This window comes from Phocoena sinus, chromosome 8, assembly GCF_008692025.1.
Source record: "Phocoena sinus isolate mPhoSin1 chromosome 8, mPhoSin1.pri, whole genome shotgun sequence".
NCBI classification, from domain to species: Eukaryota; Metazoa; Chordata; class Mammalia; order Artiodactyla; family Phocoenidae; genus Phocoena; species Phocoena sinus.
Window position 1 is genome coordinate 60,243,646 of NC_045770.1, and position 16,313 is coordinate 60,259,958.

Sequence of the window (16,313 nt, forward strand, 5' to 3'; positions counted from 1 at the left end):
TCCTTAGAATCCTTTCTTCACCTTCACTGTTTAGTCCATTTCTTTTCCTTCTTTAAGATGTAGCTCAAATATCACCTCCTTTGTGACACATTCTCCAACTTTATTCATTCACACACCCATTCAACAACTGTTAACTGATCATGTTAAGCTCTAGACAGGGGATACAATAAATAACAGCTCTCACTCTCAAGGAGCTTAGAGTCTAGTAGATCTCCTCAGGTGGAGTAATTCCTTTCCTCCTCTGTTCTCCTGAAGAATTTTACAATTTGCACAAACCTCTAAGGTCACATTTATTACTTTTTATACTTGTTTCTGTTTCCCTCACTAGACTCTAATCATCTTGAGGCCAAGGATCTTTTATTTTTTTATTTTTTATTTTTTTTTGCAGTACGTGGGCCTCTCACTGCTGTGGCCTCTCCCGTTGCGGAGCACAGGCTCCGGACGCTCAGGCTCAGCGGCCATGGCTCACGGGCCCAGCCGCTCCGCGGCATGTGGGATCTTCCCGGACCGGGGCACGAACCCGTGTCCCCTGCACCGGCAGGTGGACTCTCAACCACTGCGCCACCAGGGAAGCCCAGGATCTTTTATTTTTAAGGCTTTGTTGAGGTATAGCATCCATATCAGGTGGACAGTTCAATGACTGTTCATATATTTATAGAGTTGTACAGCCATCTTATTTTAAATCATTTCCATCACACTAAAAAGAAAGCTCAAGCCCACTGGCCAACTCCCTATTCCTATCCCTAGACTTAAGCAACCACTAATCAATCTACTTTATATGTCTATAGATCTGTCTATTCTGGACCTTTCATGTAAATGAAGTCATACAATATGCTGTCTTTTTTGACTAGCTTCTTTTTTTAAAAAAATAAAATTACTTTTATTTGTTTGTTTATTGATTGATTGATTGATTGATTGATTGGCTGTGTTGGGTCTTCGTTGCTCCACACAGGCTTTCTCTAGTTGTGGTGAGCAGTGGCTACTCTTAGTTGCGATGTGCGGGCTTCTCATTGCTGTGGCTTCTCTTGTTGTGGAGCACAGGCTCTAGGCGCGTGGGCTTCAGTAGTTGTGGCACGTGGGCTCAGCAGTTGTGGTTCACAGGCTCTAGAGTGCAGGCTCAGTAGTTGTGGCACATGGACTTAGTTGCTCTGTGGTATGTGGGACCTTCCTGGACCAGGGATCGAACCTGTGTCCCCTGTACTGGCAGGTGGATTCTTAACCATTGCACCACCAGGGAAGTCCCTTGACTGGCTTCTTTCATGTAGCATAATGTTCTTCAAAGATCATCCATGTTACAACATGTATCAGTAGTTCACTCCTTTTTCTTGACAAGTAATCTTGCACTGTATGGATATACATTTTATTTATCCATTTACCAGCTGATACACATTTGAGTTGTTTCTACTTTTGGGCTATTATAATATTGCTATGAACATTCATGTATAAGCTTTTATAGGGACATATGTTTTTATTTCTCAAGTATATATCTGGAGTGGAATTACTGGGTCATGTGGTAACTCTACGCTTAACCTTTTGAGGAATTGCCAAACTGTTTTCCACAGCAGCTGCACCATTTTACATTTCCACTAGCAGTGTATGAGGATTCCAACTTTTCCACATCCACAACACTTGTTATTATGTCTTTTTGATTATAGCATCATAGTGAGTATGAAGTGGTATCTCACTGTAGTTTTGATTTGCATTTCTCAGATGGCTAATGATGTTCAACATCTTTTCATGTGCTTATTGGCCATTTATATATTTTCTTTGGAGATAGGTCTATTCAGATCGTTTGGTGTATTCAGATCTTTTGTTCATTTTTTATTGGATTATCTTTTTCTTGTTGAGTTGTAAGAGTTCATTACATATCCCAAACACAAGTCCCTCATCAGATATATGGTTTGCAAATATTTTTTCCCATTTAGCAATCCTAAGTGGTCTGAGGATCATCTGATTCTTACTAATTTTTGCATTTTAAAGAACTAGCACGTAATCTGGCACATTGTATGCGTTCAATAAATGTTAAATGGATGTTACGTAACATTAACTGCTTTGAAGACAAGAATAATGCCTTAGGTACTTCCCTGGTGGTGCAGTGGTTAAGAATCCACCTGCCAGTGCAGGGAACATGGGTTCAAGCCCTGGTCCAGGAAGATCCCACATGCCATGGAGCAACTAAGCCCATGCGCAACTACTGAGCCTGCGTTCTAGAGCCTGCGAGACACAACTACTGAGCCCACGAGCCACAACTATTGAAGCCCGCACGCCTAGAGCCCATGCTCCACAATGAGAGGCTGCCGCAACAAGAGAAGCCACCGCAACAAGAGAAGCCACTGCACCGAGAAGCACGTGCACCGCAATGAAGAGTAGCCCTGGCTCTCCGCAACTAGAGAAAGAAAGCCCATGCACAGCAACGAAGACCCAACACAGCCAAAAATAAATAAATAAATTTATTTTTTTAAAAAAGAATAATGCCTTACTCAATCAGCATCTCCCTCACACTTTACACCTAGCGCTAGACACAAAGCACACACCTTGGAAATACACAGAGACTGAGTAACTCTCACTTGAACAGACAGTGGGGATGATGTTGCAAAAGAATCCAGAGGAACTTGGAAAGCCATCTGAAACCAACAGAACTTACCTGTATATTGGCTACTACCAGTTACCCCTGAGACAGCTGCTGCTCTCTGAGAATAAGAAGCAACTTCTATATAAGCCATTCTTGCAGTGGCCCACACTCAGAAGTAGTCATCAAAATGCTCTATTACCTAGAAAACTGGCTCCCTCCCTCCATTCCCTTAGCCAGTGGGAGATATCAAGCACATGACAGCACTAAATGACATGCTGGCTTTGCCTGAAGTGCCCTTTCTTCTCAAGGAGCTCAAACTTGATCTAGAGAGACAGGCTGGTATCTGGACCACATCAGAGATGTACAGCGGGCAAAGGTGCTCCATCCTTTGTGGTTTCTAAGTTAGAAAGTGACTCTTCCTCTTAAGCACTAACATGAAATCCTTCGTGATCATTAATAGCCAACAGTAAATACTTTCCAAACTTAACACAGAATACAAATAGGACTGAAGGAAGCTTTGGGGAGAAGGAAAAACTGAAGAACATGGCTCATTGCACCAGAAGGCCTAGGCCAGTGAGGCAGGAAATGTCTCTAACATCTCTTCCTTTCTATAATACTATTCAAGCTACAAACATAATCTAGGCCCTTCAACTTCATGCCCTTCCTGCTAGTCACTGTGTCACTCAAATTCAAAATCTTCTGGTTTGCCAATGCTGCCTATAAGAGAAAGGAAGAACTCCTCAGTAGGACACACAGTGCCCTCCATGACAGCATTGAGAGTAACCTCTCCTGTGACCACACAAGGCCATGATCTGACTCCAGTCTGCCTGGCACTTAACATATGCTCCCCTGCACTATGTATAATACACCGGAAAGCACATGCACTTTGGAATTAGAAAGTCTGGAAGCCCTACTTGCCTGGATTAAGGTATGTCTTCCCTACCTCTTTATTATTATTTTTTTTTCTGGCTATCATCTTTACATCTTACTTATTTATTTATTGGCTGCGTTGGATCTTTGTTGCTGCACACAGGCTTTCTCTAGTTGCAGTGAGCAGGGGCTACTCTTTGTTGCAGTGCACAGGCTTCTCATTGCAGTGGCTTCTCTTCTTGCAGAGCACGGGCTCTAGGAGCATGGGCTTCAGTAGTTGCAGCACACGGGCTCAGCAGTTGTGGCTCGCAGGCTCTAGAGTGCAGGCTCAGTAGTTGTGGCACATGGGCTTAGTTGCTCCGCGGCATGTGGGATCTTCCCAGACCAGGGCTCGAACCCGTGTCCCCTGCATTAGCAGGCGGATTCTTAACCACTGAGCCACCATTCCCTGCCTCTTTAATCCCTTCTCCAATCCAAACTCCTTAGCATAGCATATAAGGCCTTACATGATCTCATACCTGCCTCCCTTTCCAGTCTTCCTACTTCCTCATTACGCCCCACCTCCTACTTGGATGCTCCAATAATACTATACCTTATACAGTGACCTGTCAGTGCTGTTCTCTCCCTCTCACCTCCCACCTTGCACATGTTGCTCCTCCTGCTTAGAGGGCCCTCCGCCTCTCTCCTTGGCTGGTTAATTTCTAGTCATTTTCCACATCAGCTAAAGGGATCTCCTGATCCCTTTCCCACCATTTTCTGTGCTCCCAGAGAGCTCTGTGCTTCTCTGTATTACAGCAGTTATTACATCTGCTTATTTCACTAACTCTTCCACTGGACTATGAGCAGCCTGAGAGTAGGGCCTATGTCTTCGTTATCCTTCACAGCTAAGGCAGTGCCTTTGTAAATGCTCAGGGTATACTTGATGAATGGATAAATGAATGAAAAGGATTTTCCCACCATATACATAAGGCTGGCATAACAAATAACTTTATTATTACTTTAAGCCGACAACATTGCAACTCAGAGTGTCGCACTGACTTGTATCACGTAACAACCGTGTGGTAGAGCTAGTATAAAAAGCCAGATCTTCAGAGACCCAGACCAATGTCCGGACCTCTCCCCTGACTCTAAGCTCATATTTCCAACTGCCTAATTAACAACACCACTTAGATGTTTATGTAGCCATCTCAAACTTAACATGGCCAAAATTTTTCTGCATTTCCTCCCCACCGCCCAACAAAAATTTCTCCCAGTCCATCCTGTTTCAGTACACAATAACATCAGCCATGGTGTTGCCAACTACTCAAGTCAAAACAAAACAAATTCATAAAACCTGAAAGTCAAGCTTGATTATTTCTTTCCCTGACGTCCCATATCCAATCCACCAGCAAGTCTTGTAGGCTCTACTTCAAAACATATTCTAATTTCATCCACTTTTCTCCATCTCTGCCACCCTACCTGACCCGCCCCCAAACTCCAAAACTATCATTTCTCACCCAGACTACTGCAATAGCCTCTTAACTGCCCTCCTCGAAAGCCTTCCTACAATCCGTTCTCCTCAAAGCAGCCAGAAAGATCTTTTTGAAAAATGCAAATCAGCTCACCTCACTCCTATTTTTAACACCATCCAAAATTTTCATTGTACTCTCAATAAAATTCAACAAATTTAGCAGTATCTACAAGGCCTTACAGATCTAACTCTGCTATAAACTCCTTGACTTCATATGGTACTATTTTTCTCTTGCTCACTATAATTCAGTCTCATTGGCCTTCTTTTTTGGTCCCAAGACATGCCTAACTCCTTCCCACCGATTTATACTTGCTTCTCCCTCTACTTGACACACTTATGCTTCCAAATCTTCAAATTGCTAAGTCTTCTTCATTCAGGTCTTAGTTCAAATATCACCTCCTCAGAGGCATTCCATAAACCACCATATTAAAAGTAGCACCTCTCCTCTAGTCGTTCTCTATCCTATCACCCTACTTTTCTCAGCGCACGCATTACTTGCGTTTCCCCCATTAGAAAGTAAACTTCACAAGAGCAAGGACCTTGGTTGTCCTGTTCACTGCTGAATTACTGGACCTAGGAATATTCCTGACATCCTGAAGTCACAAGTATTTGAAGAGGGGAAGAATGAATAAACAATACAGATTACATACTTAATAAATGCTTGATGAATGTGTGAGTGAATGAATTAGGGAGTGGAATGGAAAGGGGAAAAAAAAAGTGGAAGCACTGCTATTTAATATTTTTAATATTTTCATAGCCACTCACTTTTCTCCACCCTCACTGCCTTTGCTCTTGCTCAGATCCCCACCATCTCTTTTTTTTTTTTTTTTTGCGGTACACGGGCCTCGCACTGTTGTGGCCTCTCCCGTTGCGGAGCATGGGCTCTGGACGCACAGGCTCAGCGGCCATGGCTCACAGGCCCAGCCGCTCCGCGGCATGTGGGATCTTCCCGGACCGGGGCACGAACCCGTGTCCCCTGCGTCGGCAGGCAGACTCTCAACCACTGCGCCACCAGGGAAGCCCCCCACCATCTCTTAGACGACTACAGTACTCCCAACTAATTTCTTCTCCTTTCCCCAAGCTGAGCCCTCCAAAAATAACTTCCACACTTCCACCAGACTTGATCATTCTGAGACATAGATCTGAACATGTTATAAGCCCAAGTTTCTTATTATGTTGTTAGAAAGGCCTCGCCAACCTTATCACTGACTGCTATCCCCCTACATTTAACCTATACTCCAGTAATGCAGGCATTCTTACAGTTCCCAGAATATTCCAGGCTGTTTAATGCCTCCAAGCCTTTGCATATCTTTTCATTTTGCTGGACCACCCTTCCATACCTCACGGACTTTTGACTACCTACTGAACTCAAACTTACTCCTCAAGAACCATCTCAAGCATCTTCTCTGTTAAGTCTTTAATGATTCCCCCAAGCAGAGTTAATCACTCCCTCCTTTGTCACCACAGTACATAACACATACTTATAATATACTACCATCATTTGTTTCCATGTCCGTCTTTCCCTATGTGACTATTAGCCCCCTGAAAGCAGGAGCCATGTCTCCATGTTTGTGTCCCCAGCACCATATCTGGCATATTCAAGCACTCAATAATTGCTGACTGAAGGAATGAATGGATATATCTTAACTCCTCAACCTGGTGTTTAAAGTCAACCTCGGGACTTCCCTGGTGCTCCAGTGGTTAAGAATCCGTCTTGTAATGCAGGGGACGCCAGTTCCATCCCTGGTCAGGGAACTAAGATCCCACGTGCTGCAGGGTGCAGCATAACTCGAGAGCCCACGTGCTGCAGCTACAGACCCCACATGCTCTGGAGCCCACGCACCACAACTAGAGAGAATCCCGTGCATGCACCACAATTAAGTGAAGAGCCCACGCACCGCCAACAAAAGATCCCACGCACCGCAACGAAAGATCCCACGTGCTGCAACTAAGACCCAATGCAGCCCAAAAAATTAAATAGATATTAAAAATAAAATAAAGTCAACCTCATATTGGCTCCAACCCATGTTTCTAGATTTAGTACTTAGTCCTCTCTTACTTGCTGATTCTCCAAACGCATCCTTCTTTCTCACATTTACTTGGGGCCTTTATTCCTGATGCTCTCTATAGTGAAATTTAAATCATCGGGTGGCTCCTTCTGCACGAAGTCTTCCCTAACCCCTCCAATGAGATTTACTTCCCAAATAGCACTTTTTTTTTCAATTGATAAGGTATTTAGAACTTATTTTATAATTATAGCCTTTCCAACTGGACTACATGTACTATTTTCCTAACTGAACTGTATAAGCTCCTTGAAGGTATGAAACATGAATTAGCGTCTTTCCTCTCAACCTAAGTACCTAACACGGTAGCTTGCACAAAGCAAGCAGGTATCACTAAATGTTTTATTAGTGGAGAATAGTATGTTTAATAGTATGCTTAAAGATATCATGCTTCCACTCCTTCATATATGTGCTTTTAGCTTGGTGTAAACTGGCCTCCTAGCCATATGATAAACTTTACCCCTCCTTTAAGAATCAGCCCAATGACATATCATCTCTGAAGTCTCCCCTAACTCTCCCAAATACACTTTCACACTCCTCCCATGCACCTGTGATACCTGTATATAGCTCTACTCATCACACTACATTGTCATTATCACTTGATGGGTCCCTCTCCCCACTAGACCATAAACTCTTTTGGAGCAAAGATAGTCTCTTTAACCATTTATGAATTCCCAAGACCTAATAAAGTATCTGGCAAAATTAAATGCTCAATAAATACATGGTGAATTTTGAAAACAGTAAATCCATGTTATAGAGTACACCAGCAACAGAGATCATGTAGTCACATCACCAGGTTCAAATCCCAAGTCTACTTACAAGCTATCCAACCTTGAATAAATTACTTGGCAGTGCCTCAGTTTTCACTGATCCGGAAGGTGAAGACAATAATAGTATTAAAATATAATTAAAAGAGTTAATGTATGTAAAATGCTTGGTATAATGCCTGGCATTATACCAGTATGCAATAAAAAAGTTAGCTATTATTTGTTACCATTAGAATAGAAGGAGAAAAGTCTGCTTCTGCAAGGCGCTAAATGACAGGCTCAGGAAGAGGTTAGGTTCAATCCTATGGGCAATGGAAAATAAAATGCCACTGGAGACCTCCTTAATAAGAGACACATTCAGTTATTGAGAATATCCTACTGGGAAGGGGGAAGGAGGGCAGAGGGAACACAAACCTTGGCAGGGCTATGCTCTCTGCTTCCAGCCTCCCCTTTCCCCACTGGTTCTCCCTAGTTGCTCAGGGCCAAAAGCCCCATGGTCATAACTCAGCATCCTCCTGGGAAAGCTGCACTTTAGAGGGAACTAATGAGTTTATGTTTACCTACAGATTTTCCTCTGAGGAGCAGAGAGATAACAAATGACTTCAAGAAGGGAAAACACAAAAATAAAATAGAGAAGAGGAATGATGCTGGATGGCTTACCCTGGGTTGGCTTTCACGGAAGTAAGCTTTTAGGACAAATAGCCCCAGGTGGACTGAGACTAAACTCCTCAGAGGCATTCTCTGTCAGTGCATGTGCCTCCATGGGTCAAAGATGCAAAGAAGCAGGATCTGGAAAAGGAGGACTAAAAAGGTGAAGCTACAGAAATAAGAATTCTAGCCCAGTATGAAGAATATTGCAACAGGGGAATTCAAAGAGGGAACAGGCTGACCACAGAATGATAAGTTCCCTATCATTAGACGGATTTAAACACAGATGAGGTGATCACTTGCTGGGAGTGTTCAACACGGGTGGATGGACTAGATTTAAGATTCAAGTTCAGGGCTTCCCTGGTGGCGCAGTGGTTAAGAATCCGCCTGCCAAGGCAGGGGACACAGGTTCAATCCCTGGTCCGGGAAGATCCCACATGCCATGGAGCAACTAAGCCCGTGCGCCACAAGTACTGAGCCTGCGCTCTAGAGCCCACAAGCCACAACTACTGAGCCTGAGTGCCGCAACTACTGAAGCCCGCGTGCCTAGAGCTCATGCTCTGCAACAAGAGAAGCCACTGCAATGAGAAGCCCACACACGGCAACGAAGAGCAGCCCCCGCTCGTCGCAACTAAAGAAAGCCCACATGCAGCAACCAAGACCCAACGCAGCCAAAAAATAAATAAAATAAATTTATTTTTAAAAAAAGGATTCAAGTTCAATAAACATCTGAATATCTACTCTGTGCTAGCCACTGAGAGAGATTAGGTGCTGGGAACACAGAGATGAAAAATGGTATGGTTCTGTCCCCTCAAGGAGTTCACTGAGCGATGGGGGAGACAAACAAAACAACACAGTAAGTGTTGATAGATGTCTATACAGAGTGCTGTTGGGGCGGAAAGCAGGTCCTCAGATACTGTGCCTATGACTCACTGGTAAGGAGGAATATGGCACTAATTAAAAACGAAAATGCTTCATAAGCAGTTTATAAGCAAATAGTACTGTCAGGCACTACTGTGTTATTGCTGGAACAGAGTACATCAGCTAACCTTTGCAATTTAGTCAACACTTCCTTAAACCTGAGTAGAATCCATATCTACAAACATTCTCATTTATTCAACAAATGTCTGCTATGCGCCAAGAACTGAGGAATGTAGAGAGATGAAAAAGATAGTCCCTGCACTCAAGAAGTTAGAACATTCCTCTTAATTTTTTCTTCCTCTCTCCTACCCTCCTTTATTGGCCGGAGGACACCTTAAATTCCTTCTGGAAGTAGATGAGTTATTAAGTAATGGGTTAACCAAACAAATGACTGCAAAAAGTAAGAGTGAGGGACTCCTCTGGCGGTCCGGTAGTTAAGACTCCACGCTTCCAATGCAAGGGACGTGGGTTCAATCCCTGGTCCAGGGAACTAAGATCCCATATGCTGTGTGGCACAGCCAAAAAAAAGAGCTGGGGATGGGAGGTTTATAATGGGAAACCAAATGGGAAGGAAAGACTGTCTGCAAATAGGGTGTCTGCCAGAGTATGAGACTCTGACTGCACAAAAAGACAAAGGTTACAGAATTGGAGGTTACATGTAGGCCTTTTTGTGTATAACTTCCCTATCACCATTTTTTTCTTCTCATCACAAGATTATTTGCACAGATTATTAATAATAATTATACCTTCATTTGGTTATTCCCTAGTATCCACCGAGTACCCAAAAGAAATTGTAGGAAACACAAGGCACAGTAAAATCCTGGGATCCAAGACTTTCAAAGCTGCGGGAAACCTCTAGAAGGTCATCTAGTCCAAACCTATCATTTCACATATGAAGAATTAAGGTATGGGGCTTCCCTGGTGGCGCAGTGGTTGGGAGTCCACCTGCCAATGCAGGGGACGCGGGTTCGTGCCCCGGTCTGGGAAGATCCCACATGCCGCGGAGCGGCTGGGCCCGTGAGCCATGGCCGCTGAGGCTGCGCATCCAGAGCCTGTGCTCTGCAACAGGAGAGGCCACAACAGTGAGAGGCCCACGTACCGCAAAAGAAAAAAAAAAAAAAAAAAAAAAAAAAAGACAGTTTGGGAAGCATACAGTACTCACACTGCCCAGAGTGGTTAAAAGCACAGATGTAGGAGTCATCCTGGATTTGAACCCTACCTCTGTCACTTACCTAGCTGTGTGACAGTGGGCAAATTACTTAAACTCTCTATGCCTCAGTTTCCATATCTGAAGAATGGACATAACCATCATTATACCTACCTTGTAAGGTTGTGGTATGAAATTAGATAATGCATATAAAATACTTGGCACCAGGACCTGGCACAGAGTAAGTACACTATATCATTTCACCTTTAGCACTCTCCTGCTCAGCCCTGGCCTCAGAATCCTTCTCAACACAACCTTCTAAGCAGCTGTTATCATTTGGCTGTCTCTGCGATAAAACAAAATCTGCTATTTCTAGTCTAGAATCTAGGTCTATTGTTTACTACTCTAGTTTTTTTCCCCACTACATTATGCTACTACTCATTTTACACATCTTTAAAAAAAAAAATCCAAAGATATATGGTCAGATGTCCAAGATTAAACTTCAGTCACACATGCGTCAATCCCTCAATAAGATCTTGGCTTTAACCAAGAATTCCTAGAGAAAAAAAATCCCTGGAAACACGGAACATTTATCAAATGTCTACAGGGAGAGACCCACAGGAGGAAAAACAAAACAGTCCAAGATTACTACTTTGAAGAAGCAAGGGATGGGAACTTCTACAGCCTCCCTGAGAAGAGAAAATATAACAGACTGCTACTTCCTCCTTGATGTACCCACTACACATATTCCACTGACACAGCACCTGTGACACATTTTTGTACTTATTTATCACTCTCTCTCCACCCAGGCTAGTCTGTGAACTCCTTGAAGGCAGTTATCACACATTACCCATCTTGGTACGATCAAGCATAGCACAGTACCTGGCATACAGAAGGTGCTTCCAAAAAGTTTGATGAATTTATAAATGAACACAGAGAAAACTATGAAACACAAGGAAAGAAGATATCATTGTAAATCAGAATAGTTCTACAAAGCAAGAGAGCCTTGGGCTAGAACCTTAAAGTACAGGTGGGATTTGGAAAGACACGGGGGAAAGGAAAGGTACTCTAGGCAGACAGGACAGCAAAAACAAAGACCTGGCGGTAATCAGAAACATGGTACACAGTATGTTAGAGCTTTAGTCATGACTTAGTCCAATAGTTCAAATCTCATAGGGATGCTGTAAACATTCAATAAAAAAGCACATACTACTAAGGAGAGGAACTTATTACCACTATTCAAAAATAATAATCACCTTTATGCCAGGCACCATACTGAGTGAAGGGACTGCAACAATGAGCAAGATAGACTTGGACTCCGCTCTCATGTAGCTAAGAGTCTAGTGGGGAAGACAGACAGTTAAAATAATGCTTGGTAGAGCTGGGTTAGAGGAAGTACAGGGGGGCTGAAGGAACATAAAGTAGGGTCACCCAATCAGTTGGCAGTAAGAGAAAGCTCCCTGATTTTCAAAGTGTGGCTTGAGATACTCAAGGGGTTCTGAGTCCCTTCAAGGACCACAAGGCTTCAAAGTGAGATTTTTTTTTTTTGAATAAAGGGTTTCATGACTAAAGGTTTAAAAACAACCAATCTAGTCCAATCTCCTCTTTTAACAAGAATAAAACAAGGCCCAGAAGAGGCAAATTACACACTAAAGGCAATAATAACTCAAGTTAGCTGTAGGGTGAGATACCTGCTTTGAACTTGAGCTGGAAACTACTCACTACTCTGCATGACATCACATCATTTTGGCAGATGAACAATTACTGGGAGTAGACACATCCGGAATTCACAGGCACTAGCCAGGCAGGCAGGCTGGCCCTGATTGGATGTAGAAGTGCTTTATCACCTTAGGTCCCAAACCAGCTCTCTGTGCCAAGATGATGCCTCCAATTCTTCTCATGGTTAGCCAGTTCCCCCTTCAAGAAGGAACTCACTGGCTCCAGGAATAGGTCTGCTTCTGGGCCTCCAAGCTGATACCCATGCTTTATCCCTAACATTCTCAAGCACCCTGTGGTTTAGCAAGTTGAAGAACTTAGCCAGTCATCACAGCGTTTAATACCTAGCCCTAGCTTGAGCTGGCTGGACCCATCTCTCATCTCCCTAATTGCCACTGGGCTCATCACTCCCCGTGACCAGGGGTTCAGCAGAATCAAATTATAGGTAAATTAAACGACCTATATAGAAAAACCAATATTATTTAGTTAACCCCCACTTTGAATCTCTCAGGAATGAAAGGCTGCTTCACATTTTGGAGATGGGACTTTTTTTTTTTTCTTGCGGTACGCGGGCCTCTCACTGTTGTGGCCTCTCCCGTTGCGGAGCAGAGGCTCCGGACGCGCAGGCTCAGCGGCCACGGCTCACGGCTCACGGGTCCAGCCGCTCCGCGGCATGTGGGATCCTCCCGGACCGGGCACAAACCCGTGTCCCCTGCGTCGGCAGGTGGACTCTCAACCACTGCACCATCAGGGAAGCCCGGAGATGGGACTTTTGTATATTAAGAAAAAGGTAGTTTATTTTGGTAAGATGAGTCGGGCATGAGAAATGGAACCGAGGCGTTCAGTATAGTATGGCGGTGTAAAACTTAGTTCAGTATAGCACAGGCAGACCTGGGATGGAATCTGCACTTCCCCTCACAAACTGTGGAATCCTAGGAATGCTACTTAACCTCTCTTGCCTCAGTGTCATTTATAAAATGCGGTAAACACCAACTAATTCACAGGGCTGCTGTTAGTAATAAGATAATGTAGGCTTTAAACAGGGGCTGGTTTATGGTAAGGGCTCAATAAACAGCAGGCTTTTCTATTGGTAGCTCTTTTCCTCTCAAAAACAGAAGCAGTGAGCAAAGCCTTAATTACCTTAACTAAATACTATAGAAAGTAATAATGAAACGGACAAAGGGAACATAAATAAACTGATGGCTGCTATTCCAGACTACTTATCATGCTAACGGCATCTGATATTGGAAAACACAGGCCCGATAACCTAGAGAACAAATCAGAGCATGCAATCTTTCCAAAGAAGTAGCAAGAAGTAACCTACTGCATCTTAGCTAGGCTATCCATTACTCTTTTATAATCTGAGCTCCACAATAGTCTCTCTACCAAGCAGAAGGTACTACAGGAGAGCAACTCTGATGCCATATGCTTCTTTATAAACCTAACCTTTAATTTTTCAGCTCAAACCCATCTCCATCATAAAGATTTCACTGAATCCCCCAGCAGACTTGAGTGCTTGTCTCTTGTGCCCCACTGAATCTGTTACACACTTCCATTACAGCAATTATCTAGTATTGCAGTGGGCCATTTGCATGTCTCTTCTCTACACTATAAATTGGTAAAGATCCTGTCTTACTCATCTTTGGATTCCCAGTGCCTAAAACACAGTAGACCCCCATAATTACAAATTAAAGGATGGATTTCACCTTCTCTTTCACTAGTTAAGGCTACTAAGAAACAGCTGGGGAGATAGAAGTATCGAAAGAAACTCACAAACTAAAGTATGCCAGACCATACCCCTGCCCACCCCTCCTTTTTTTTGAGCTTGAAGGGATGTCTGTTCCTGCTTCTCAGAGTTACTTTTTTAAACACACAAGGAAAAGGATAGAACCATCCACACAGAATTTTCAGACAACAGATTATATTATTTCTCAGTAAATGAAACAAGGAAGAGAAGTTTCTGGGATAAATGCTAGTGGTTACATATAAAGTTGACCTCTAGACATGACTCTCTGGAAGTATAATTATGATACTAGAAGCTCTTAAGTTCTTAAAACAATAAGGGAAGAAAAGCTAAGAAGCAAAAATCAAAAATGTTTAACATCAAAACTTTAAGTTCTTTTCTCCTTTGCCAAAACTTTTGCTCTTTATCTCAATGAACCCTGATATATGTAACTGAAATCTGCCCCCCCCAAAGGAGAGCCCATGACTAACAAACCATGTATAATAACTTAAATACAGTACTTACTTTTTCAAGGCACTTTCAAATATATCTCATTGAACTACAACCAACCATAATCACAGAAACTTAAAGCTGAAAGGGGTCTTGGAAGTCATTTCCACGACTACCACACCTCACCAACAAAGCGGCATCCAAACATCCCTGGTCTTTAGTGACTGAAAGATATGGGTCTAAAATGCTTCTTTAAAAATCTCTCCCTGCTCTGACCACCTGCCAGTTTCTCAGTCTCCTCCCCTCCACCTTAACGTTCCCAAACAGGTAAACCAAAACCTCCAAGTCATCCCACCACCAAACAACAGTTTTTGCTTCTCAAGTCGACTTCTACTCTCCTTCTCTGGGCCTCATCCCCAATCCTCACCCCCAACACACAGCCAGGGCCTCTAAGATTCTGATCCCTCAGAGATCCCACTGGTTCCATCCCCAACAATCAATCCCCTTTCTCCTATTTCTCCCTGCTGTCCATATGCTGTCATGGGCAAAACCACAAGCACCCCTAGCCATGAATGTACCTCTGGCCTCAGAATCTTTTCCCTTTCCTTTCTCACCTCTCTCTGCTTCTCAGCACTGTCCCTTCATTCCTTCAAACTCAATGTCTCCTTCCTCCTAGTGATTTCCTTCAAGGACCACTGGTAATTGAATACACCAGTTGTTAAATGCCTGTTATGTAGGTAAAGGGGACATATACCCTCAAGAGCTCACTCTCAAAGAACTTCTAAGTCTAGAAGGAGGGAAGAAGGGAGGTTGGTGGGAGGAGAGGGGAGGGAGGGGGGGTAGAGAGAGAGAGAGAGAAAGAGAAAAAGACAGAGAGAGAGAGAGAGAGGGAGAGAGAATCACTTATCTGTTAAGACTCATCTCCTCTGGGAAGCCTTCCCTAGCCCAAACTGAATTGGTCCCCTCTTCTCAGTCCCACCATTATACCTCCGATGCAATGACTAGTCTTCTTATGCGTCTCCCACCACCATACTGTGAGCTCTTCAATGGGAAGGTCCCTAGCACTTAGCCCAGGACTCGGCACAAAGGGGATACTTGTTGTTTGTTAAGTGAGTGAACGAGTGAATTCCGATATACAGTTGTCCATGCATCCATTCGTCCTATCATTCGATAACAAAAACTTTACTGAGCCCACATTATGTACAAAGTTCTAGAATGTAAAGAGCTCTTACGTAAACATAACCCGAAGCTCTAATACTAGTAGATAAGCACTCTTCCGCGGTCCGCGTCCCCAGCCCCACTGAAAACCTAGACAGAGTCTCTTCCCTCAGTAAAACCCGGCTTTCCCTTGCAGGAGCCCACGCCCCTCCAACTCAAGCTACCTGGAGGCCCTCTAATCCTCCCAGGACCCCCACCTAATAATCCCAAATCTTAACACCCCAACTCCTCTGGCTTCTCTTCCTGTCCTCCATCTCCACCCTTGAGGTTACTGCAAGTCTTCTGCCCCACGACCGCCTCCGAGTCCCTGAGTCCTGGAGTCCAGGGTACCTCAGATTTCCCCCTCCCCGCACCCGTCCCCTGTTGGCTCCTTCCCTCTCAGGATTCCATCTCTCCTAGGACCCCCACTTCCGATACCTCCCCTCCCCTCCCTTCAGTTTCAGGTTGAGTCTCTCCTCTCCTCGACTCTCAACTCTTCTTACCTCATCCAACTCCCGTTCCCCGTCAGCACCTGCTCCAACCTCAACCTCCACCACCGCCGCCATTTTCACAACTCTCCCCCTCCCCGCAGGCCCCGCGCGAGCCAGCTGCTTCCGCCGCTCAAGTGCTCCTAGCCAATCGGCGGTGCGGGCTCCGGCAGAGGGGGCGGGACACCAAGACAGGCGGAGACCTGAGGCGAACTAAGAGACCATCTACCTGCTACCCACT

General features: G+C 44.1%; 1 protein-coding gene across 1 annotated transcript in view; it reads right to left on the reverse strand.

The window, feature by feature from the left end:
* RNF121 (ring finger protein 121) overlaps positions 1–16,187 on the reverse strand; it is an 83,133-nt gene extending 66,946 nt beyond the window's left edge. Inside the window, exon 1 of the mRNA XM_032639053.1 lies at positions 16,088–16,187. Coding sequence (XP_032494944.1) covers positions 16,088–16,150 — 63 coding nt within the window. The 5' untranslated portion in view covers positions 16,151–16,187. The remainder of the gene's footprint in view (positions 1–16,087) is intronic.
* Between the last annotated feature and the right edge of the window lie 126 nt (positions 16,188–16,313).